The 23,572-nt window shown below is 48.3% G+C and overlaps 1 protein-coding gene across 1 annotated transcript in view; it reads left to right on the top strand.

Moving 5' to 3' along the window:
• The window catches only part of Crn (pre-mRNA splicing factor crn), a 38,779-nt gene extending 15,442 nt beyond the window's left edge, over window positions 1-23,337 (top strand). The window contains exons 8-14 of the mRNA XM_077681941.1: window positions 1,092-1,253; window positions 4,115-4,456; window positions 6,643-6,789; window positions 8,641-8,835; window positions 14,559-14,714; window positions 17,032-17,124; window positions 23,060-23,337. Of these exons, the coding sequence (XP_077538067.1) occupies window positions 1,092-1,253; window positions 4,115-4,456; window positions 6,643-6,789; window positions 8,641-8,835; window positions 14,559-14,714; window positions 17,032-17,124; window positions 23,060-23,248 (1,284 nt within the window). The 3' untranslated portion in view covers window positions 23,249-23,337. The remainder of the gene's footprint in view (window positions 1-1,091; window positions 1,254-4,114; window positions 4,457-6,642; window positions 6,790-8,640; window positions 8,836-14,558; window positions 14,715-17,031; window positions 17,125-23,059) is intronic.
• Window positions 23,338-23,572: the final 235 nt, after the last annotated feature.

The raw sequence follows: 23,572 nt of genomic DNA, 5'->3' as shown, positions 1-23,572 counted from the left end.
GCCGCCGCAAACCGCGCATGGTAGTTTTTCTTCTTTCGCGCTTTGTAAAATAATTACCAATTTGTCAACCGGATAAACGATGAATAGTGTGTTAATTTGAGCCAGTCTACACAGTGCAAGCAAAAACGGGAGCTTGACAAATTCACTTCAGTGTCCCTTTAATGCCTTTGCGTCTTCGCATGTAGCGCGGCCCACCAAATAAGGTGATTCAGTATCTTTGGCCTTAAACATGTAATGTCATTTTTCGCGTATGTGGGGCACGGGTATAAATGCTATACGTAAGCACATCCGCCTTGTGGTTGCATCTACGTTCAATTTAAGCCTCGTCTTGCACTCGCCCGAGCAGATACTCGTGAAGCAGACATGCTTTGGCCCTTTTCATTTTTCCAAATTTACCTCCATGGGGGCATACTTCTGCTGTTGGCACATGCCGTCAAAGCACACTATTGGTGGCAGATGCCTACCAGCCCCGGCGAACTTGTTTTTCTTCTTGAGTTGCACGCATGCAGTGTTGACTACAGGCAAGCACAAATCAGTGCTGCGACGTGAAGGAGGGAATCTCGTTTCTTTTGTTCCCCTGTGGCGATGCGGTCTATCGAGCGGTCGCTGTTACTACATATTGTATTTTCACATGTATAACCCGCCCCTGCATATAACCCGCACCCCCATTTTCCGTCGACGGATAAGGAAATATATATCCCCGCGTATTGCCCGCATATTTTATACATAAAAGGATGAACCAAAGCTACTGCACAAGCAATATTACACATTTGTTTACGCTAGAGAACTTACCTAGCTGACTACGTAACTAGATGGCTTGTGCATACTTTTTTTTTTTTTTTTTCAGGTTGGTATATTGTTGAGCTGTGTGTGCAAAATAAGCACTGTCAATGGTATAACAGTGGCTTAGTCGCTACTACCGCCGTACGGCCCAACGTGCATTGCGGTGAAGCTACACCAAAGGAAATACCTCGCATATAATCCGCACCTCTACTTCACCCCTGAAATTTCCGCATTTTTGGTGCGGGTTGTGCGTGTGAAAATACGGCAACCTGGCTCAGTGCTCCCGCCCTGCCCTGCCCCCTGTGCAGCACGACCGGGTGCGGGTGATCTACAAGTACGCACTGGAGCACATCCCCAAGGAGAAGGCGCAGGACCTCTTCAAGAACTACACCATCCATGAGAAGAAGTACGGCGACCGGGCCGGCATCGAGGACGTCATCGTCAGCAAGCGCAAGTACCAGTACGAGGAGGTGGGTACCTGTGCGGCCCTCTCCACTTGGCCGATTACAGTGGGCCCACTGGCGAGGCGCAGCACACGGCTAATACCCCTGTCACATGGGCACTTTCAATCACGGTTGAGTTGATCCGGATCGAACTCAGTCTCAATCTGGATTGGGTTCTGCTACACGGCAGTTTCAATCATGATTGAGCCCGATCCCGCTTATACTCAGTCCTGGTTCCCCAAGCGCGATCAAGGCTTCCAAGTGCGATCAAATGAAAATGGCGATACTCTCATATCCGCTGAGTAATGGCACAGAAGGTGACAACTTCAACAAACGCCACAAATTGTGTCACATAACTTTACCCAAATAAGCGTGCGGTAAAATTTACATAGCTACAACCGCGCGAAGTTACCAGACGCCGGCCGCGGAGTACATTTTTAGCGCCATCTGGCATACATGAGTGCAACCGGTGCAACTTCTCGTCGAAACGTGCCGTGTAGCAGCTGCGGTGCGTCGAGTGCGCTCAAAAAGTCAATCGCACTTCGCTTCAATCTGGGTTGAAAGTGCCCGTGTGACAGGGGTAAAAGTCGGGTTGTGCCAGAGTTCTTTAACATACAGTAGCCGACCGATGTTTCGGACCTGGAGGGGAACGAAAAATGGCCGAACAAAAGAGCAGTCCAAAAAAATCGTGAGCCTTTACTCCTATGGGACAAGTGGCAGTTCCTCGGAAAAGTCCGGAATATCCAGCAAGGAGGCGGAGACTCTACACCAGTTGAGAAACTCTGCTTCGGGATCCGGGCCGTGTGAGCACCCCAGCCTTGCTGTAGCTAGGGAACAATTGTGTGGGCATGGCACCTAGGGGACAGAGAACTGAGCTTTGCTCGACGTTTGCCAAGTAGCACAGCTTGATTACACGATGCTTGCTTTTCAAAGTGGAGAAGTCTAATGCTTTACGTACGTTTTCGGGGGTTTTCGTTTCTTTTATGACTTGTGGCAGCTGCCGCAAGCACTCGAGTGCTACTTTGGCTAACTTTCCTTCGACAAATGGCAGGCTGTTAGTAGTCGGTTGTCGACGACTTGTTCCGTCCCGTTCTTGTCCTGTCGTTCTTCTTTTGTCCAAGTCGCGCTCTATTTTTCAATCATAATGCACCTACTTGCCCAACAGATGTGTTTAGTCAGTTCGGTCTGTGCTTGCTTCAGTCCCCAGTGCACGGGGCCGACAGCGGACTGAGTTGGGATACATGGGGCCTATGGGGAGTCTCGCATCCGGTGCGTCTTGAGTGACTCTGAGATTGTGCATGTTCTCTAGAGGGGCCAGAAAGACAAAATGCAGGTTTGACCTATTAAAGCATGTTTGTCCTAGTTTACTACAGTGATAGTGATGTTGACGCAGACTTCAAACAAACAATCTACATGTTAAGGGCGAGAGATGAAGCCAGCCACTTTTTCACCGGGTCCCTGTGATATGTCGCAGAGTCTTGTTCGGAAGAGTGTCAGCCACTGACCAAAAGCCACTGGCAAGAGTCTTGACTGGGGGATTGTAGCGGGGTCTCTGGTTCTATTGGATCATATATTGTGAATGGTATGGTGCTGCTGACATACTTGTAGCTGTCTTCAGTATTTTCGCTATTGCATCACCACCGGTGTCGCGTGGACAAAAATTTCAGACTTCTTTATCACTCCCTACTTTTCTGAGCACTCAAAAAATGCCTTTTGGGGCTGGAATGGTTCCGAGTTACAAAAGACTACTTCTTTTAAATAAAACATAGTTGTATTTTGTCGTCATGGTCCCTTTAAAGGAGGTGATGCTATGGGGGATTCGGTAATATAACTAGTGCGAGCAAAAAAGGACCTCTGGCTCTCTCAGTTATCAGCCAATTTGCGGCAATTTTTAAAGGCAGCTGTGCCTGTGGCAAAGTCTATGGAATTTGTACTGCAGTAGAACGGACAAATGGGATAGTTGGTAGCTGTCCATCTTGATGGTGAAAGCGTTCACACAGCAGGGACGAAAGTAGAAAAACAAAGACGACACGGTGCTAACGATAGCACTGTGTTGAAGATCTATGGGATTTCTTTAGTGGGATTGATGAGTTTCTTACTGTTAGCAAGGAGGAGGGTCACACGGTTCTTTTTCGTGGCCTTGTATGAAATCAAAGTGAGCCCCGCCTGTCTTGGAACCCATGTAGTCATGCTGTTAATGTTATCCAGAAGCATCTTGTGGTTCTGAAAGAGTGTGGCTAACTTTTTCCTTTCCACGTTGTGCTGAATCCCCAGTAGTTGGCAAATGGGAGTGCAGATAGTAACCACGTTAAAAGATTTAAAGGTTTTACTCGGTCAGGACGTTTTCAGGTTGCACTTGGGGAAATCGTGCGGATTTCTCAATGTTTGCCATCTTTTGACTCAGTTGGTGACTGTGCTTCATTGCCCCGTTACTGTTGTGATTCCTGATGGGACGATATTTTTTTTTTTTTTTTGCCCAGTACTTCACTACATTCAAATTGAGGTCGAGGTTGGCTCGGTCAATTGGTGGAAGTTTTCTGCTCCGTCAGAGTGGGAATCCTTGAACCCCAGGCCGTGGGCCACATCTTGGGGTATTGTCAACAAGTTTGTGACTCATACAAGAGGGAAACTTCCATTATGTGTACAACCGGGTTCCAATGAACAGTGGAGGCAAAACATGAAAATACCTCTGTGTTGAGATTTCAGTGCCCGCTAAAGATCCCCAGGTGGTCTAAGTTAGTCCATAGCCCTCAGCTACACTGTACTTCAGTACCCAGGCATATCTTCAATGCGTGAAACCCCCAAAGTTTGAGTTTATAAGTGCAGAGCCGAGGTCTTGTGATGGAGGTGCTGCAAGGCCCGTCTCTCTCCCCGCTGCTGTTCTCCAGCAAGTGAAGGAGAACCCCCTGAACTACGACGCGTGGTTCGACTACCTGCGGCTGATGGAGAGCGAGGGCAACGTGGAGGCAACGCGAGAGACGTACGAGCGGGCCATTGCCAACGTGCCGCCCTCGCGGGTGAAGCGCTTCTGGCGCCGCTACATCTACCTCTGGGTCAACTACGCCCTCTACGAGGAGCTGGAGGCCGGCGACGCGGAGCGCACCCGGCAGGTCTACAGGGCCTGCCTGCGCCTGCTGCCCCACAAGACGTTCACCTTCGCCAAGCTCTGGCTCTGGGCCGCCTACTTTGAGGTGCGGCAGAAGGACCTGGCCGCCGCTCGAAAGCTCCTGGTGGGTCTTTCTCGGGCTACCGAGGCGGGAACAAGTTTCCTCCCATCTTTCTGCCTGTCACTTGACTCGACCGCCTGACCAAAAGACAGGTGAAAGAATGCTTGAACACAAAACATATCGCCGGTATTCAATGGAGAGGAAACCTCAGCACATTTGAGGGAGGATGTCAGTGCATAACCGAGAGTTTCCACATCGTTAAACAGCGCTTGAGGACGCGAACAGTAGAAGGCGGGCTATAGAAAGCACTGTCAAGTGTTTCCTTTTCAGTCATTTCTGCACTTAAGCGGTTACTTAAGCGGTTCAGTCATTTCTGCACTTAAGCACTTCTGGACACTGCTCTTAAAAAAACTTTTTTAATTTTTGAGTAAACTTTGTGAAACTGTCAGTCTTGCTGCTTTTCCTCCACTGATTTCAAATATGGAATTATTTTTTTGTTGGTCAATTAGGTCCCGAGATAATTAGAGGTAATTAACTATTTTTGGAGGAACAACAGACAAAACTGTGTTGGTCAGAAAACTGTAATCTTTACATTTTCCAACACTATGAACCCTGGTGAGTGCAATAAGACAATCAGTTTTTTTATGCATCGCTTGGAACTAATTTTACAGCTCATTAAACCTTGCTGGCAACACTGGCAAGGAGCCATTTTGAGTGCCAACTTCAAACACTGAAGTTTAATGAGCTGTGCATCAAAAAACTGATTGTCTCGAGGTATTGTCTCAAGGTCGAGGTATTAGCCTCAATTAGAGCTTCAGTTTTCAAATATTTTAGGCACTGATGAATAGTGAACGTGAGGGCTGGTTTGCCCTACCCCCTTCCCCATAAGTGACACATACCTGTGGGGCTTGTTCCTGGCGAGTCTAAACTAGCTCTTTTTATTGGTTTGTTTTGTTTCTCTTTTGCAAGATTGGCCTAGAGTCCGTTTCACCTGCACGTAAGGTCAGCCAAGTGAAGTGCGCATGTCGTGACCTGTTCTAGAGCATAATGCAGCTGAGCATTACGTAGGTATCTCATCAAGAGGACACTGAAGTAAGGCGTAAACATTGTCTGCTCAACCAAGCCTTACCAAATTGAAATCTACAACACGGAGGCCGTGCTGAGATATTTTTTCCGGCAATGTACGCACCTTTTATATAGAGATGACTGCACTCAGTAGTGCCCTCTCACGCCATCCTCCTCACCGGCTTGCTGACGTCAGCTGTGACAACGCACTAGCAAGTATAGAGGACTAAAGTAGTCGCATTGCGTTACAGGACGAAAGCATACAAGTCCGGCCCCCGTCCTGTTAAGGTAGCACAGTTGGCAAGCAGTTGCCGGAGACTGTTGCTTCCGTTACGGCAATGTAGAGCCAAAGGCCAAACTTAACTATTTTAATGCGTGGCCAGTAGGGATAAGCGATGATCCAGGTAGCAGCACACTGGTGTGCTTACAACGTGACGACTCAAATGAGCAGGGTAGGAACACAATTTTTATTTTTTTAACTCTAAGGAGGCTTCACCTCACATTATTGGGACTCCGTGGGAAAGTATGACAGCGAGTCATGCTGTGCGCTGTTGATGCCTGAGCACCGTGTCAACGCACACGCACCGCAGTCAATTCGTGTGCAACCCATGTGTAGCCTGCACAACTTGGACAGGGATGCAAGAAAAACGTCTGCGTTAACTATGAAATGAGTGGAAATAGGTGTTCTGAAAGCTGGAAGTGTGAAAAGTGTATCCAAGGCCAGCATCGTGTCTTTACGGTGGTTAGCACGGCCAATTATATGCTCTCGACTTCCACAAAACAGTCAAATAATGTATCACATCATCCTGTGGTCCCATTTTTGTGCTCTTTTGAATTTGCTGCATCCTAAAAAACATCAATTGTAAAAACAGTGGAGCGTTGCCCCCAGGACAGCATCTGCGTGCCATGCACCGTACAGTGAACTTTCATTGAGACGAACTCCAAGGGACTTGGAAAATTTGTTTGTGTTATCAGGAATTTGTATTCGGTGGATGCATTTTGCGCTGTGCATGTCACGAGGGTGTACTATATTTGAACTGCTTCAGTAGTGACGACTTTGCATCACCTGCGTTAACCTCGGCACAGTGAGTTAAATCAAAGGAAAGAGAGGGGTGACAACCAGCTGCCCCCTGCCTAAGCAGCCTCCTTATCCCCCCCCTTTGCCAATCTTTGGTTCTCAACAGGGCACGGCCATCGGACTGTGCCCGAAGGACAAGCTGTTCCGGGGCTACATCGACCTGGAGATCCAGCTGCGAGAGTTTGACCGCTGCCGTATCCTCTACCAGAAGTTCCTCGAGTTCGCCCCCGAGAACTGCACCACCTGGATCAAGGTACCGGTACTGGGCCACTGGGGCATTAGGTGTGGCGCTAGAATCGCCACTACCACCACCACAGGGTTTGTACGACCCTACCCCCTTCAGTGGCATAGCTTGCGTTGCGAGACGTAGGTTTGCTCAGTGGTCAGTTATCCTCGCAGTTGAGGTTTGCATCCCGTGCAGGCCATACAGTAGCCGATCGTTTTTTCGGACTCCCAAAATTTGGACTTGCTGGACTTTCCCGGACTTTCCCGATGCACCGCCAGTTCTCCCATAGGAGAACTGGCGGTGCATATGAACAACGGATATTTCAGACAAAACAAAGCCAAAAGTTCGATTTTCTGGACAAAACTTTCCGCGACAGGGCCACAGTGCACCTCCAGGAGACACCATTTTGAATCCTAAGCCATCTGGCTAGCTTTAGATTGGATGGGGATTGGCTCGACTCACACAGGGGTAACGAACTTTGATCTTGGGGGCCCATAATTTTGCATGTAGTCTGGGGCGGAAGCAATATCGAAAGCTGGAAACAGGTCATACAAGGCCAGTTTTTTTCCTAGACACCACGTTTTTTGGGGGGGAACCAGGTGACGCTGACTTATCAGAAACGTGATCATCAAGTTTGTCCTAAGCCATTTGTGACTTCGTCAGTCTTATCTAAATGAAATAAGGCCGATTTTTGTGACTTTGGACGGCTCTTTTATTCTGACTTTTATTCGGACTATTCGGTCGACTACTGTATTTCTAAAAACAGGCTGAGTAGTACATATCTAGACTGTGCGAGTAGGCACACCATGCCTTGTTCCCCCTGCCAGTGTGCTTACTGTAAAAGCTGGTACGTGGCAGAGCTATGCTGCTGGCATGCAGAGGTTTACTGCTGCCTTATCACCTCAGTTTTTTGCCATTGACTGTCCGTACGTAGTAGGGAGTCATTCCCAGAAAAAGATCAGGGCAGTGGTACTGTATAAGCACCGCAAAGACCGCAAATTAGCACACAAAATTTTATGCTGAATCCCAGCGATAGCTTGGTATTGTAATAACTTGACGTGTCAGATGAATGAAAATTTATTGCGTGCAAATAGTGCAATGGTGAAGAAAAAAAAAACAATTTTTTGCGATGGTGTTTAATGTTGATTCGTAATTGTGGTGCCGTTTTTTATATTTGACATTTTGCAATGGTGTTTAATGTTGATTCGTAATTGTGGTGCCGTTTTTTATATTTGACATTGATTTCAGTTTTCTACTGACTGTTGACCTGTAATTTCTGTTTTTTATTATTTGGTACGTGTGCCTACTGCTGTTACTGCTACCAACGTTTTTCCTGGGGGTGCGAACATATCAGGCTGCCTTTGGTCAGCTTTTTTTTTTTTTTTTTTTTTTCCACTCGCATTAATCTGTAGATGTAAAGACCAGAAAGGTGTGAAGGCTGAGGCTGGCTGCAGAAAATGGAACAGTTAATATTTCACCTAATGCCGGCAGCATTCGTGCGCCGCAGAGGCGCTTGCCATTTAGGAGGAGATAAATGAAGGGAGTACAAGGAGGGGATGAATATGGAGAAGGAATTCAACTTACTTAACTAACTCAGAAGAAAACTCCTTGTAGCACCTGTTGGCAACTGCTGTTTTTCTTCTACCAGGTTGTGGCATTCTATTTGATGAGGGGAGCCCGTTGCAAGGGGAAATTCGGCACGTTGGAAACTGAGAGCATGGAAACTGTCTTTTTCGTGTGAGGGGCGGACACATTGAGACAGCAGGCAGCCACCCTTACACGCCATCACGTTACGCTAGAGACAGGGACTGTGCAGTCCGAACTGGCCGGTGTTGATGATGCTGCCTGTTCCGTCCTCGTCCTGTCTTGCTATAACAGTTTGCCGAACTGGAGACGATCCTGGGGGACGTGGAGCGGGCGCGGTCCATCTTTGAGATTGCCATCAGCCAGCCCCGGCTGGACATGCCCGAGGTCATCTGGAAGAGCTACGTTGACTTTGAGATCGAGCAGGAGCAGTTCCACCGGGCCGCCCGGCTCTACGAGCGCCTGCTCGAGCGCACCCAGCACGTCAAGGTACCACTAAGACAGTGGAGACCCTTTATAACATAACCGCCTATACAGTCTAAGATCGTTATAACGAAATTGAAGGGGCACCGCAATTTGCTCGTTGTAACCATTATCTCGTTATAGCCGTAGCGGGCTTTTACTGCAAGTAATATGCACTGTACTTCCCCTAAACGAATGGCGGGCGAAACTGCATCGCGCCGCATGGCGGAACACAACAAAATAACCGCATTCTGGAGATTTAAAAAAAAATTCACGCACCTACTTTATTGCAGTTTTAAATGCATAGCTCGTATTTCAAACAGACTAGCTGAAAAAAAAAAAAGTCCGTAATTGGACATCAGTGCGTCTTTCTGATGCAAACGATGGCTTGCTCAGCTTCGCGCCTGATGTGACGGCTTTTATCATAGCTGCCTTCTATTCCAGCGTTAAACATGGTCTCTCTCTCTCTCTCTCTTTCGCTTCCTGCCTGGTGCATTCATGTTGCCCGAATCACGCCCGCTGCACGATAAAAGATAAGACTAGTATTTCAAAAAAAAAAAGCAGGGACCCAACTTCACCAATGCAGCTTTTATGTGGTGCACGTGAGAGAAAAGTTCAGCGAGGCGAGCCGCGGCCGGCGACCGTGCATGCCGCGTGCATTGGCTGCAGGCCATGTGCAGCGAGAGGAAGGTGGGAAGGGCTTTGCGGGCGCATGGTGTGCGTTGCTGGAGGACGCACGGTAGGAGTTTTGAACTGCTAAAGGCAGTTGTCGCGTTGCGCACCGTCTCAAGTTTTCGTTGGTAGTGTCATGAAACTGGCTCAAAACTTTATTTCCTAGCGAAATTTGTTCGTTACATCCCGTAACAGGCAAATTTTACCTCGTTATAACAGGGTTTTACATGCATTGGTTTCTATGGCAACTTCCAAGGGGAATTGCGATTTGCTCGTTATGTGCATTATTTCGTTTTAGCCCGTCTCGTTATAACAAGGTTTAACTGCAGTGCGGGACCGGAAATAATGCGCGTTTTTCTGAGCACCGGTTCGCGTCATGCAGAACTCAATGCATAAGCGTACCGCGTATACACTTAAATCTCGTTATAGCGAAGAGGTTTATAACGAAATAGTTGCAATTCCCCTTGAAAGTCACCATAGAAGCCCATGTGTTTAAAACTGCGTTTTAACGAATAAAAAATTTGCTGATTAAGGGATATAACGAACAACTTTTGTCCCAAACTGGCAATAACCACCCGTTTTGCGAAAAACATCGATTTTTAAAAAAGCGCGGCCCCATTTTTTGCATCTGGTGCGGCATTTTAAACCTCCTGCGGCAGCGCCGCCCCATCCGGCGACGCTCCAAGCCAAGCCAAGCTCTTACTGACGGTCTGTTGCACACGGCACGCCGCGGCGCGCTGCTTCTCTCGCCTGCTTTGTTTATGCACGCACGGGAAGCAGCAGCGGTAGCAGTGTAGGCGTAGGACGCTCCGCCGGTTTAGCTTTCTACATCCAGTTGTGTGGCGTGTTTCACGGGAGGACAATGAGCGACAGCAGCAGTGGATGTAAACGTAAACGCAAAGTTATCGCTCTCGATCAAAAGGCAGCCATAATTCGAGCGGTGGCAACAGGGACTAAGAAAACGCAAGTGGCCAAGGACTTTGGAATCGCGCCGAGCACCCTCTCCACCATTCTCGCCAGCAAGGAAGCCATCACGAGCGCTGTCGCATGCGGCGTGAAAGGTAGCCGGAAGAAGTTGCGGTCACCTGCTTTTGAAGCCATCGAAGAGGCTCTCTTCAAATGGTTTTTAGATGCAGGGGCGTCGAATTTGCCCGTGAGTGGGGCACTCCTCCAGAGAAAAGCGATCGACTTCGCTTGTATTTTGGGCTGCGACAACTTTGTTGCAAGCGACGGCTGGCTACAGCGATTTAAGGAACGCCGCGATATTGTCGGCAGAGTCATCACGGGCGAGTCCCGATCCGTCGACGAAGAGACGGCTGCAGCATGGGTGCAAGCCAACGTTGGACCCGTCGTTCGGAAGTACGGAGAACAAAACGTGTTCAACGCTGACGAGACAGCGCTCTTTTACCAAATGTTGCCGCAGAGGACTCTGTCCTTGAGGGGAGAGCTGTGTCGTGGTGGAAAACACAGCAAAGTCCGCGTCAGCGTGCTCCTGTGCACGAACATGGATGGATTGGAGAAGATCCCCCCTTAGGTGATAGGGAAAAGCACTTCGCCGAGGTGCTTTAAGGGAAAGAGGCGACTTCAACTCCAGTACCTTGCTAACAGGAAGGCCTGGATGACACGGGACGTTTTTGCGGGGTGGCTGCGTGATTGGGACGAGAAGTTGAAGAGGCAGAATCGCAAGATATGCCTTTTCTTAGATAACTGTTCGGCCCATCACACAGGTGTGGCGCTTGAAAACATTGAACTTCGGTTCTTGCCCCCCAACTGCACAGCGGTGATACAGCCTCTCGATCAAGGCGTCATCATGTCCTTGAAGGCTGGTTATAGAAAGCGGGCTATAGACCGGCTCCTTCTAAACATGCGCCTGAAACGCGACACCAAGATCGACTTGTACATGGCGATGGAAATGCTTCACGCAGCATGGATGAGCGCCACTGCCAGCACCATCGCCAACTGTTTTCGCCGTGCATTTGCTGCCAGCGAAAGCAGTTGTGACAGCGACGAGTCAGCTGACCGAGTCGGCGCCCCCGATGACACTTCTGCATCGAACGAAGCCGTGGCGTCGTGGAGCGCACTCATTGATTCCGGTGTCGTGCGTGGAGGCGAAACCTTCTGCGACTACGTGAGCATGGATTCCGACGTTGTGGCTACGGAGGAACTAGCGGACAGTGACTACGTGCTTGGCGCTGCTCGTCCGCAAGAAGGAAGCGATGACGAGTGTGTCGAGGACGACGACTCTCCACCCTGCCCGGACGACGTGCCGACATCTTCCCAGGCGCTGGACGCGGTGGATCTGCTGCGCCGCTACTTCGGCGGGCACGAAGACGGCGAAGACGGCCTCGACATAGCTGATGCTGCGGAGAGGGCCGTCCTTCGGTTAAGGAAGATGAATCAGCGCAGCCTAACGGATTTTTTCACGCCATCTACATAAAAGGGTTCGTGGTATGCGGCGAGTAAATAAAAATCAGTTTCTGCGTGTCTGATTCCAGTTTTTTGCTGTTTTCCGTGCAGCACTTTACTGCGCGGCCGCTACGGTAGCGGATGCATTCTCGGTGACCTACCTTTGTCTGCATGCCGTTGCGTACGGTAATCAGTATTACAATTAGTCAGTGGCTATAACGAACTAATGGTTATAACGAAAAAAAATCGGCACCCCTTTGACTTCGTTATAACGAGATTTAAGTGTAATTCGGTTGCCCGAAGCACAATACCATTTATAGCGCGGTTTTTTTGGTGGGTCCGCCAATCGACTGGTGCAGCTGGGGCATCGACTGGGGCAGCTGGGGCATGGGCTCAGATATCTGCGTGCACAGCTTCTGCCAGAAATTTCAGTGTATAGCGTATGACAATGAAGTTTATTGCGGAATTTCACAAGACACACACATACGTTAGCACGTCGGCGCGGGCGCCCAAAGGAGGAGAAAAAAAAACCCGATTTATAAGAGAAAAGGAGAAACCTAATTCATTTCGCACTTGCGCACGTTAATGTGCGTTTCAGGAACCATACTTCTGTTTTAGACTATGCCACGGAAGGGGTGCTGACTAAGACGTCACCTTCGCAATGCGAAAAGCCTCGAAGATTTCTCTTTGGCGATCGCTGCTTGATTTGCGGGAAACCTGTGTATTTTTGTATGCTGGAGTGCACTTGCACCTGCGGCAATGATAAGCGTATGGTTGTTTAAATGTTCAAAGGTTGAGTAGGCCACTTGTGAGGTCGTTCGGCTTCAACCCACGCCTCTTTGGTGTAGCTCTGCAAGCTGTCTGAGCAACAAGTGTTGCGGAAGCTACACATACGCGCGACTCCATTCATAGCGTAATCTCGAGGCCCCACTTAGTGTGGACGCAGAGGCTGCTGGTCCAGCCCGCCCTTCGAGCTGGGGAATCAGCAGGCCTAGGTGTTGTGAAGTGCTCAGGTGTGGACGCCAGACAAAACAGGAACGCCTGTTTCCTTTTGGGACGGCGAAAGTTGCGTCTACTTAATTAAAAATGCATCCTGCGTGCGACCCCTTCATGTCTTCTTGGAAATGGACCTCCGGCGCAACTCGGGGACGGTAAGCTGTTTGTCCCTGTGGGCCCTTTCCGCTTGGGAATGAGCCGGCGGAAGGCGTGGATCAAAGGGTAGCCCGCAGGTCTGGTCCCGCTTGGGCACAACGGCAGGAAGAGAGGAACCCCTGAAGGGGCGCAGTAAAACAGTGGACACGGAAGACCTGTTGAGGACTCGAAAGCGAGAGGCCGACCCAGACTCGCCGCCATTGTAGAGCCCGAATCCAGACGAGAAGCTTCAGCATGTTTCCACTGGCAGTGACGACCTAACGACGACCCGACCAATAGACAACGAACGACTGACTGCTGTAACTGATGCGCGGCACCGACAGGAGCAGCAGCGCACAAGTGAGCAGGAGCATTCTATCCCTTTAAACTGTTGTCTGATGCCTTTTCCCGTACTCACCTGTCACTCTCCAACCAAAAGGTTACATAACGGCTTGGCGACTAGCGAGACCATCGCAGCGGCGCAACAGGAGTTCATCGCTTCTGAAAGCTCGACGGCCATGCGCAAACCCCCTCAACCTCCTTCAAAGGCGGCGCGTGTTCTAACCCCGCGTGCTTTCTCGTCTGCGCGGGTAACGTACAGGATTTTGGCCCGCAAGCCGTGGCAGCTACCTGTTTGGCAGATGTCTGTATGTGACAGCTGCCTGCGCAGACTTTGAGCCCTCCCGTTTATGCAGGTGGAGAACTGGAGGGGCATTGTTGAGACAACGAAATGCCGAAGTTTTACCATAAAGAAGGGTCTTGGCTGAGAATTCAAGCTTCCCATGCTTGGGGTCGCAAACTAGATGTTAAGCTTGGAATTTACAAGCCCCCAAAGCGAGAAGCAGATTGAGGATGGAATCGGAAGTTAAGGATACAGCTGTGTTACAGGCAATTTGATGGATCTTGCGGCAGGAAAAGAGTCCCGACCGTTGTCGCTCGAGGGGTTTGTGTGCACTCGGAGCATACGAGAGAGTAGAGTTGGAGTTTGGGGCGCTCAAGGGGTCTTCATGCACTTGGAGCTGGAGTCTAACTGAATGCAGTTTTGAAGTTTTTCTTTTATTATTATTACTGGTGTGCTGAGCTTCGTTAACATATATAGTTGTATATTGATTCTTTACTTTCCTATATCATATCATCAACATTTCGAGTTTGTCAATCCGGCCAAAATCTCTGAAAATTTCAACACCTTCTCTATGCCCCTGCCAAATCAGCCAAAGCGGGGCGATTGGGTTCCTGATCGACGTTGCACTTCCGGAAAAAAGTTTACTGGTTACAACTTGCGACAATACATACGTCCTGTTCATTTTTATGCGTATAAAACTGAAACCTTAAAGGCTTAATAAAATGTGCTTCTTGTAAGAACTTTGTTAGCTCTGTTTTTTTTATTATTATTATTATTATTATTATTTATTTATTGTCGTCTGTTGGGTTTCTGGTGCGGGTGCAGTCCTGGACTGCCCGTGAACTGCCCAGAACTGCTCCCAAAAATATGCAGATAAGCGAAGAGAGAAAACAGCTGTCCCTCTCCTCTCCGTGTGCAGGTGTGGATCAGCTATGCGCACTTCCAGCTCAACTACGGGGGCAAGGACCCCGTTCCCCTGGCCAGGACCATCTACGAGCGGGCCAACAAGGAGCTCCGCAACAGCGCCGAGAAGGAGGAGCGCCTCATGTTGCTCGAGTCCTGGTGCGAGTTCGAGGCAAGGGGCACCCCTTTCTACACCAGGGGGGAGGGAGACTGCACTGGGCCACAGAGTTTCATACTAATATATACCAGAGGGAAGTCTGTCACTGCAGTCGCGGGAGGCCGTGGGTGGCACCACTGCCGCTGGCAACGTTCCTCCCCTACTTGGCTTAGCTATGGTTTCTTCTTTTTTGTCTCGAAGCCGAAATCAACAAAAATGGGTAGCATTTTTTTCTTTTTCATCAAGCATGAAGCTTCTACATAATCACTGACAAATCAATCTTTTTGGAGGTTCAGTTTTATAATAACAAAAGAAATTTCATGAACCTTCTGCAGTAATATTGTTGCTTTTTTGCAGCGAGAGCCAACTTTTCAGCCTGTTCATGAGCCATGCCAAGGACAAGTGGAACGTGCCTGCTGGGTACATGACGGAACGCTCGTTGAAGCGCGGCTCCCCTAGACAGTGGCGCCCGATTTCCCTCTAGTGTATATTAGTATGAAACTCTGTAGCCCTGGGCGTCTTGTCAAACGGGACGGGCAGTGGCCACCGCTGTGTAGAGTAAATAAAGTGGGTGTGTGTGGGGTTTGAACCAGAGTCGCCAGAGCCAAGTGTGCTAACCATAGCACTAGTCCCGCACCTTGCCAGTGCAACTGTAGAATTGGCCCATGTGTATAGTACGTTCATGAGGAGGAAAAAAAGCACCAACGGGGGTGTGGAACCTGCTGCGTGAAGTGTGGCATGTCTGCCTGTGGGAGTAGTTTGCGTCCACTGATGGAGAATGAGAAGCGAGAGCTGCAAACATAATGTACCAGTAATGAAATCTTTGATAATTGCTGGGCCCTTTAAACTGCGTGAGCGGACTTTTGGTGCCTGGGGAATTCTCTTTTTGTTTTCGAGGGTATTTGCTCTGGAGGGGATGCACTGGGGAAGTGTTGCAGCAGAGTCATGGCTTCAACTTGTGCAGTGATTTAAAGGAGCCATGAAGAGAAAATACAACTTCGTTTAATTTGAAAAAACTAGGATTCAGTATCTCACTCAGCTTCATTACAGCCACAGAAGATGTTTTTTTTAACGAAAAAAGCAAGAAGTATTTAAAAACTTTCAAATTTTGCGCCACAGTGATGTGTTATGAGCAAGAATGACGTCATACGGGCCAAGAATAAAACATAATTTTCAGTGCGTTAACTGCATGTTAGCATTCAAGTGATGCGGTCAAATGGAACTAGAGACCCCATTACAGACGTCCAGTCATGTGTCGTCGCGACAGGTCAGTTAGGCGGCCGCTAATCGTCACGTCATAGAAAAGTTTCGGGAAATTGGCTAGGGGGTCGCGACTGCCAAACACGTTTTCTGTAATATCTCCGTTATTTGTTCGAAGATTGCAATGATATTGGTATAATTGTTATCGGGACTGAGCAGTCTTTCTAATAAACCCAACTTGTATTTTGTCTTCATGGCTCCTTTAGTAAGTGGGAGCCTGGGGCCTTGGTAGCTTATTTGAGCAGGGTTCATTGCTTGCCTGTCCAAGACCATGAGCAAGAAACAGTTGGCGCCGCTTGCACTGGCTGGAGAAACGGCGGAGCTGGGGGTTGACCGAGCTTCTGCCAGTTTTTCTAGGCTTTGCTAAGTTTTGCTAAATATTTGCACCTTTCTTTCACGCTGCATCTCCTCTTTACCGTTTTTTTTTTTTTTTTTTTTCCCTCTTTATAGCAATAACTGAGAACCAATGCATAGCCTACGGCTGCGCCAATGGCTCCCTGAAATATATGTGTCCGGTTATATGCGTGTTTGCTGTAGGCAGGGAAGCTGCAGAAGTAATTCCAACCAGTTCATAGCCGATGCGTTAGTATGTGTCCTTGTTTCTCTTCGCGCTGTAGCTGTTTTTAAAGTGTTATTTATTGGTTGTTTTAGAAGGCCGCCTTCTCCGCTAACAACCGCACAACATAGACCAACTCAATAATTTATTGCACAGCCACAGTGCACGGTGCAGTTTATGCGCTTTTGTACGCCGAATGAGGTATTATATATAAAAAAAAAAAGACAGCTCAGCTGGGATTTGAACCTGGTTCTTTTGTGTAGGAGCCTAGTACTGTACCCACTGTGCTGCGATGGCGGGGAAACGTTCGCAGTGCCCCTGAACGGCTCGACCCCTCTCTTTGCCTCACATTTTGGGGCCTGTTTGAATTACTGTATACTTCTAGTTCACTCGACTTCAGTCTTGCACTTGCAGTTACGACTGGTATCTGGCTAGTGTCACTAGCCGTGCCCATTACTCATGTGGAGGGGGGAAGCATGGCGATATTTCGTGACCTTGGGATGCTCTTGTGTACAGGCAAGCCACGGTGATGAGCAGACGCAGGAGGCGGTCACCAAGCAGATGCCGAAGAAGGTCAAGAAGCGCAGGAAGATTGTCGGCGAAGACGGGGTAAGTGGCCATCTCCCTTCCAGCTGGTGCCAAGTTTTTTAATTTGAGAGGGGTGGATAAGCTTCCCCCTGCTGTGGGATGGCAGGATGCTTTGAAACACTGCTACGCACTGGGGTTTCTTGATTTGCAGTGCCTGAATCGCAGCGGACAGTCGGCACGTAGTAGACCAAAGGAAATTTCCACAGTGTTGGAGTATATGTGAAAAACGAGTGGCGCATTTCATCGAGGGGGGAGCTTGCGGCAAGTCCTAAATTTGAAGAGTCTCGCATTTTGCTGTGGTCATGGCAACCTGTTCGGGGAGGTTTAAACACCCCTCCGATAAGTGCCCACTCTGTCCTAAAGTCAGGTGGAGAGATTGCCCTTGGCTCCAACTTTTTTTTTCATGATTAGCACCGCGCACTCGCGAAGGAGGCCAGTCGTGACGCATTGCGCGACCAGGGTGTGTTGACTAAAAGCGCATAAGACGGAGATGGTTGATGCAGGGGAGGAAATGCTTGCTTTGGAAAGCTTGGCAAGGGGTATTCCCCTGTTGCATGTTCACCTGTGCAGTGCATCTTCTTCTCTCCCTCTCGGCAAACTTTTCAGCAACGCCGCCTGAAAAGTCGAAGGAGAACCACCACTGCAGTTGAGATTGTGCTAGTCTTGTCATTGAGTTGTAGTGCGTGGCCTTCCCTTTAGCTTTAAGCTACCCGTCTTATAAGCGGAGTAAGCAGTCCTGTCTTCTGTCCTGTTTTGTGGTCGAAATTCCCAGGCTGTCAGCTTGACCACCGTACTGATTTCTTGGCTGTGCACAGAGTTTGCGCCGGACTTGTTTTGTGCCCTCTCCATAGCTAATGCAATCTCACAATTGTGGTGGCTCTTACACTAGTTGATGTTCTAGTTCACACATGTGTCCGTCCCATTCAGAAGGTTTTCCACTAAAAGCACGTAATGTGCCCTGTGTTGAAACATCTTTTGCTGCAAACAGAGCGAAAGGAGACAGAGGAGCTCATCCTCTCTGTTTCATTTTTCTAGAGCGCATAGCGTCAGTGACAGTGACAATTTATTACAGCGTTATGAAACGATCACTCAGACAAGCGCTGCATTGTGTCCCTCGGAGATGAGATTGGGCTTTCAAGTCGTGCTGTCAAAGGTTAAGTCATATTCTCGGCCAAGGAGTGGCAGTGGGATTCAGGGGCTCGCTCCATTTTTAGAGCATTGCTGCGTTAACGGGCATCCGTGACTAGCTCCCTGGATGTGAGTGGAATGTCCGCGGGTCCGTGCGCTGAAGTGACACTGCCCAGCTGCTTAGCTCTTGTGACACAGCAGCTGCAACATGAATAAAAAAGAAAGTGAATGCAGTTCCATCCAGTGTGTGTGAAATAGGCTGAAACAGCAGAGCTGTGGGTTGTCTCTACAAAGATCACGTTTAATTTCAGCTTCTTTCTTGCGCATAATGTTGGAGTATATATATATATATATATATATATATATATATATATATATATATATATATATATATATATATATATATATATATATATATTATAGTTCGCTTAATAAAACAACAGTTACAACTGTTTCTTGTAACCATACTCCCTGTGTTGATGGCCGCAAATTGACAGCAGAAAGTAATTGAGTAACGTTTACAACTTCACCATGAAGTAACTAATTATGGCAAGTAAATTAAACTCGGCGTAATGGTAAAGTCGTCTTAGCGCCTAATTGTCATATAATTTTTTTCGGGATACCTTTGGGGCAGAAACTTGAAGGCCCACTAAGAGGGTTCGACTTAAACTGAGGACGACTCAGCGAGCAATGGAACGGAAGATGATAGGTGTAACGTCAAGGGACTAGAAGAAAGCGGAATGGGTCAGAGAACAAGCATGTAATGCGAAGTCAAAATAACCATTGGTCATTGAAGGAGCCATGAAGAGAAAATACAACTTTGTTTAATTTGAAAGAACTAGGATTCAGTATCTCACTCAGCTCCATTACAGCCACAAAAGATGTTTTTTTTTAACGAAAAAAGCAAGAAGTATTTAAAAACTTTCAAATTTTGCGCCACAGTGATGTGTTATGAGCAAGAATGACGTCATACGGGCCAAGAATAAAACATAATTTTCAGTGCGTTAACTGCATGTTAGCATTCAAGTGATGCGGTCAAATGGAACTAGAGACCCCATTACAGACGTCCAGTCATTTGTCGTCGCGACAGGTCAGTTAGGCGGCCGCCAATCGCACAAACAAGGTTCCGTGACGTCATAGAAAAGTTGCGGGAAATCGGCTAGGGGGTCGCGACTGCTTCACGCGTTTTCTTTAATGTCTCCGTTATTTGTTCGAAGATTGCGATGATATTGGTATCATTGTTATCGGGACTAAGCAGTCTTTCTAATAAACCCAACTTGTATTTTGTCTTCATGGCTCCTTTAAGGGTAACAGAGTGGATCCCCGGAGAAGGCAAGCGTGGCAGGGGGTGCGGCAGAGTGTTAGGTGGGCAGATGAGATCAAGAAATGTGTGGGGATTGGTCGCAGTTAGCGTAGGACCGGGATAATTGGAGATTAATGGGGGAGGCCTTTGCCCTGCAGTGGGCGTAGATAGGCTGGTGATGATGGTGGTGGTGATGATGATGACCTTCGATAACATAGAGCTGTTTTCTGCAATCTTACTCCTTCCACAGACGGTCATGCTTCACTGTGCAACGGGCAATGTGGGAAAGCCAGCTTACAGAAAACTTACACTGATCTCCTTAAAGTCGGCTTCACTTCTAGACACAAATGCATTGCTGGGGAGACATTTTTTTAGCCGGATTATAAGCCGTGCTATATCAAAATCTGAAGGCCGAGGAACCTTTTTTTCTTTTACAGTCTAATCCCTCTACAACGAAGTCCACTTCAATGAAATATTTCCAATTCCCCGTCAGCTAGCCATAGAAGTCAATGCAACAAAGTCCTTGCCACAACGAACTATTTGTCAGGCTTGCTTTCTCTTCAACGAAATTTCCGATGATTTGGGCTGGGTTTGAACAATAAAATAAGCATAGCACCAGCTATCTGTAACTTTTTATACATTCAGGACGCTTAGTTTCACCGAAAACATGCGCGGTGCGCCCACATTCTAGTTCCCTATACCCACACTGCCACCCAAAACAAAAACACTCATAGGTGGACACCATTGTTTGATGGTGATAACGATGTGGCGGGCCGTCTTTACATGAGGCGCAAGCCAGGTTCGCCAAGCCAGAGCTATAGCTAATCCGTATCCAGTTGAAATCGCGCGAACACATGCTCTGCTGCTGGCACAGCGCCGTCATGTATGTGTTGTGAGCAGCTGTCCTTGCAGTTTTCCTAAAATTCTTCAAATTCATAAGCAAAAATAATGTTTTCGTGTTTAGTCTTGAACCCGCGTCATCCTATCTTAGTCGCGAGCGCACGGTCGCTTTAAATGCCAGCGCGCGCGGCTTGCCTGCCAAGGTCAGTTGCTACCGTGCCTAGTCAGAGGATAAGATAACGGCGCCGTTCCTGCCATAAGCGAGAGGGGGGCTTCCGACCGCCTAGCAGCTATCTGCAAGTGATCAGCTCGGTGGAAACGCCCTGTTGTACAGCAATGCGCTTTGCGCCTGCATTCCTTTATTACTTCACCTCTCCCCTCCTACTCAGTATCATGCTCTTTGCGTTCTGGTAAAAAAAAAAGATAACCATTGGTATGTTTGTTATCTGACTAAACACGACGTTACTGCGCGTCACTCTTTTTTCTAAACATTGTATTATGCTGCCAATGACGCGGAAATATCCGGGGCTATTTTCTTGCCCTTCTGTGCTGTGTTGAGGCAGATTTCGCTTCAACGAAATTTTATGCACGTCCCGTCAGTTGCATTGTAGCGGGATTCGACTGTATTGCTTAATGTTTACTGGGAAATGATTTTTGTGCGGCTAAGAAACCTGCTCCATAGAGAGTGTAACACAATACCAGCACAGGGTGATGTCACGGCCAGAGCGGGAACTGCTCCACTAATAAAAAAAAGGAGCAATTGCCAATAGTTCTGCCGCCTTATAAGGGCTGTGAAAACAAAATACAAGCTTGGTTCACTAAAAAGGGTCCTTTGTCCGCCCGATAATAACAACACCAGTGATATTGCAAACTCCAAACAAATCGGGGGGATGATAAAGAAAACGTGTGAAGCAGTGGCAGCACCGCTGTCTGGCAATTTCTCCATGATGTCACTGAGTCCTGTTTCTGAGATTGATCGTGTCACTTGAACGCTAATGTGCACTTGACACACTGATAGCTACGGTTTTAGTTCTGGCCTATATCGGGCGTCCTCAGTCCACGAGTCCTGGACGATCCGTGAGCAGTCCGAGGACTGCGTTCAAATCGGAAGCCCCGTAGGAATACATGGGAAAATGGAGCGTCGGATCGCGTCTCGGAAAGTCCGCGGACAATCCGGAACTGATAATCGAGGAGGCCCATCGTGCCACACTTACCCTTATCACTTCACTGAAGTGGGAAGTTTTTCGGTGTCTATTGTTTTGTTAAAAAGACATCTCTGGCGGCTGGAATGGAGCTGTGAGAAACTTACCCGACTATACTGTTTTCCAAGTGAGCGAAATTGTATTCTTTTCTTTAGTGGCCCCCACTTAAATGAGAAAGCGTTGGTGGCTGTGGCTAAACTTCGTCAAACTTTATGAGCCATGTTGAAAAGCCACTTGCAACAGAGTTCAAAGTGCCACTCTGGAGAGCAGTGGTCAGTGCGGCCACTTTGTGGCTGTCAACTGTAGGTTACTGGGAACTGGGCGAGCTGGTACTGATTCATTGTGTAACTGCGTGGTAAAAGAACGGACACATATACAGTCAAACCCGTTTATAGCGAATTGCAATATGCACCGCGATTAGTTTGATATATCTAATAGTTCGATATAGCCAAACCCGCCTATAACGAACTTATTGTTACAAGTTTGCAATCCGCGGGAGCCCCCCCCCCCCCCCCCCCCCCTCCTCCTCCCCAACTTCACCATCCCCGTATGCAGAAACAAACGCAGTGAAGTAGCCATTACCGTACCCAAAATAATCCATTTATTGCAAATAATAAAGCTACTTTCCACCTGAACTGCCTACTTTGCAAAGAAAAAAGCGGTGATTTTTGTTTTCACTTTCGTTTTGGTGGCTTCAACTAGCATAGCATTCTCTACACAGAACATTGTTTGCACCAGTTCGAGTCTGCGTCCTCCAAAATCTAAGAAGCATTGGCGGAGCACATCGACTGCCGAAAGCGCTTCATTATAAGTGTCGGACGGATTTCACTCGCGACATCATCGGGAACTTGGGGGAGCTCTTCCCACAGTTCACCGATGCTGCTGTCTTGGTGCGGACTCGCTGACTGCGCGGGTTCCGTCGTGAGTCCCGCGCGTCGGAAACAGTTACGGAAAGTGTCGGGCGCCACGTCACTCCATGCGAGGCGCAATGTCTCAGTCGCAACTCTTGCTCCGTGGTCGCGGCCAATCCACATCTCAATCGCCACTCCGAGACCACGCATTTCGGCGGCCATTCTAGGCGCGCAGAGTTCGATATATCGGATGTGAACTTCGTTATAAGGAATATGTTTCTCATGTATTTCCGTAACTGAATTATTTTTGTTCGATATACAGTATAATTCGCTCTATCCGGGTTCGTTATAGCCGGGTTTGACTGTAGCATAGGATGCGGCGCAGTCCACGTTTTACCATCATGCAATGACGGGCCTTAGTCCTTGTTTTATTTGGCTACAAATAAATATTGCATTAAAATCAATGCTTAACTATTACCACTATTATTTATTAATTAATAATAGTAATTGATAAAAATAGTATTCGCATAAATATCAATGCTAATAAATATTGTCTGTTTGTTACTTCGTATAATGAGTGCAGTTTTCGTGTGCACATAATGATCCAGCTTTGCCCCTGTGCCTTGTCGCAGTCGGAGGCCGGCTGGGAGGAGTACTTCGACTACATCTTCCCGACAGACGAGACCGCGCAGCCGCACCTCAAGCTACTGGAGATTGCCAAGAAGTGGAAACGGCAGCAGCAGCAGCAGACAGGCGGGGACCAAGATGCCCAGGGCGCAGAAGAGGGCCAGCGGGAGCGCGAGGGAGGGAAGGAGACGTGACAGGCGCCGCTCCTCCTCCTCCCCTTCTTCTCCCGCGGCTGTAGCAGCGCTGGGAAGCATCTCCAGCATCATCTTCCTCCGACAGTGGCTCCACAGGCGGCACTGCGCACGTGTTTCCCCACCCTGTGGCCATCATCACCTCGGTAGACGTCACGTCACACATCCGTGCGCATATGCCCTGCCGTCTGTTTTCTCGCAAGGCAGGAATGAGGGTGGAAAATTAAAGACGGTCCACTCAACGTGAAAGCTGTCGGAAGTGCAGAGCAGTGATTCGACAGTGGCGCCGCTGTCCGCTCACTGCTGCCACCCAACGCATTTCAAATT

Source organism: Haemaphysalis longicornis, unplaced genomic scaffold (assembly GCF_048455015.1).
Source record: "Haemaphysalis longicornis isolate Haplotype H1 unplaced genomic scaffold, Haemaphysalis longicornis Haplotype H1 scaffold_8, whole genome shotgun sequence".
NCBI lineage: Eukaryota > Metazoa > Arthropoda > Arachnida > Ixodida > Ixodidae > Haemaphysalis > Haemaphysalis longicornis.
The sequence above is the reverse complement of the archived record's forward strand: the minus strand, read 5'-3'. Positions and strand labels throughout refer to the sequence as shown.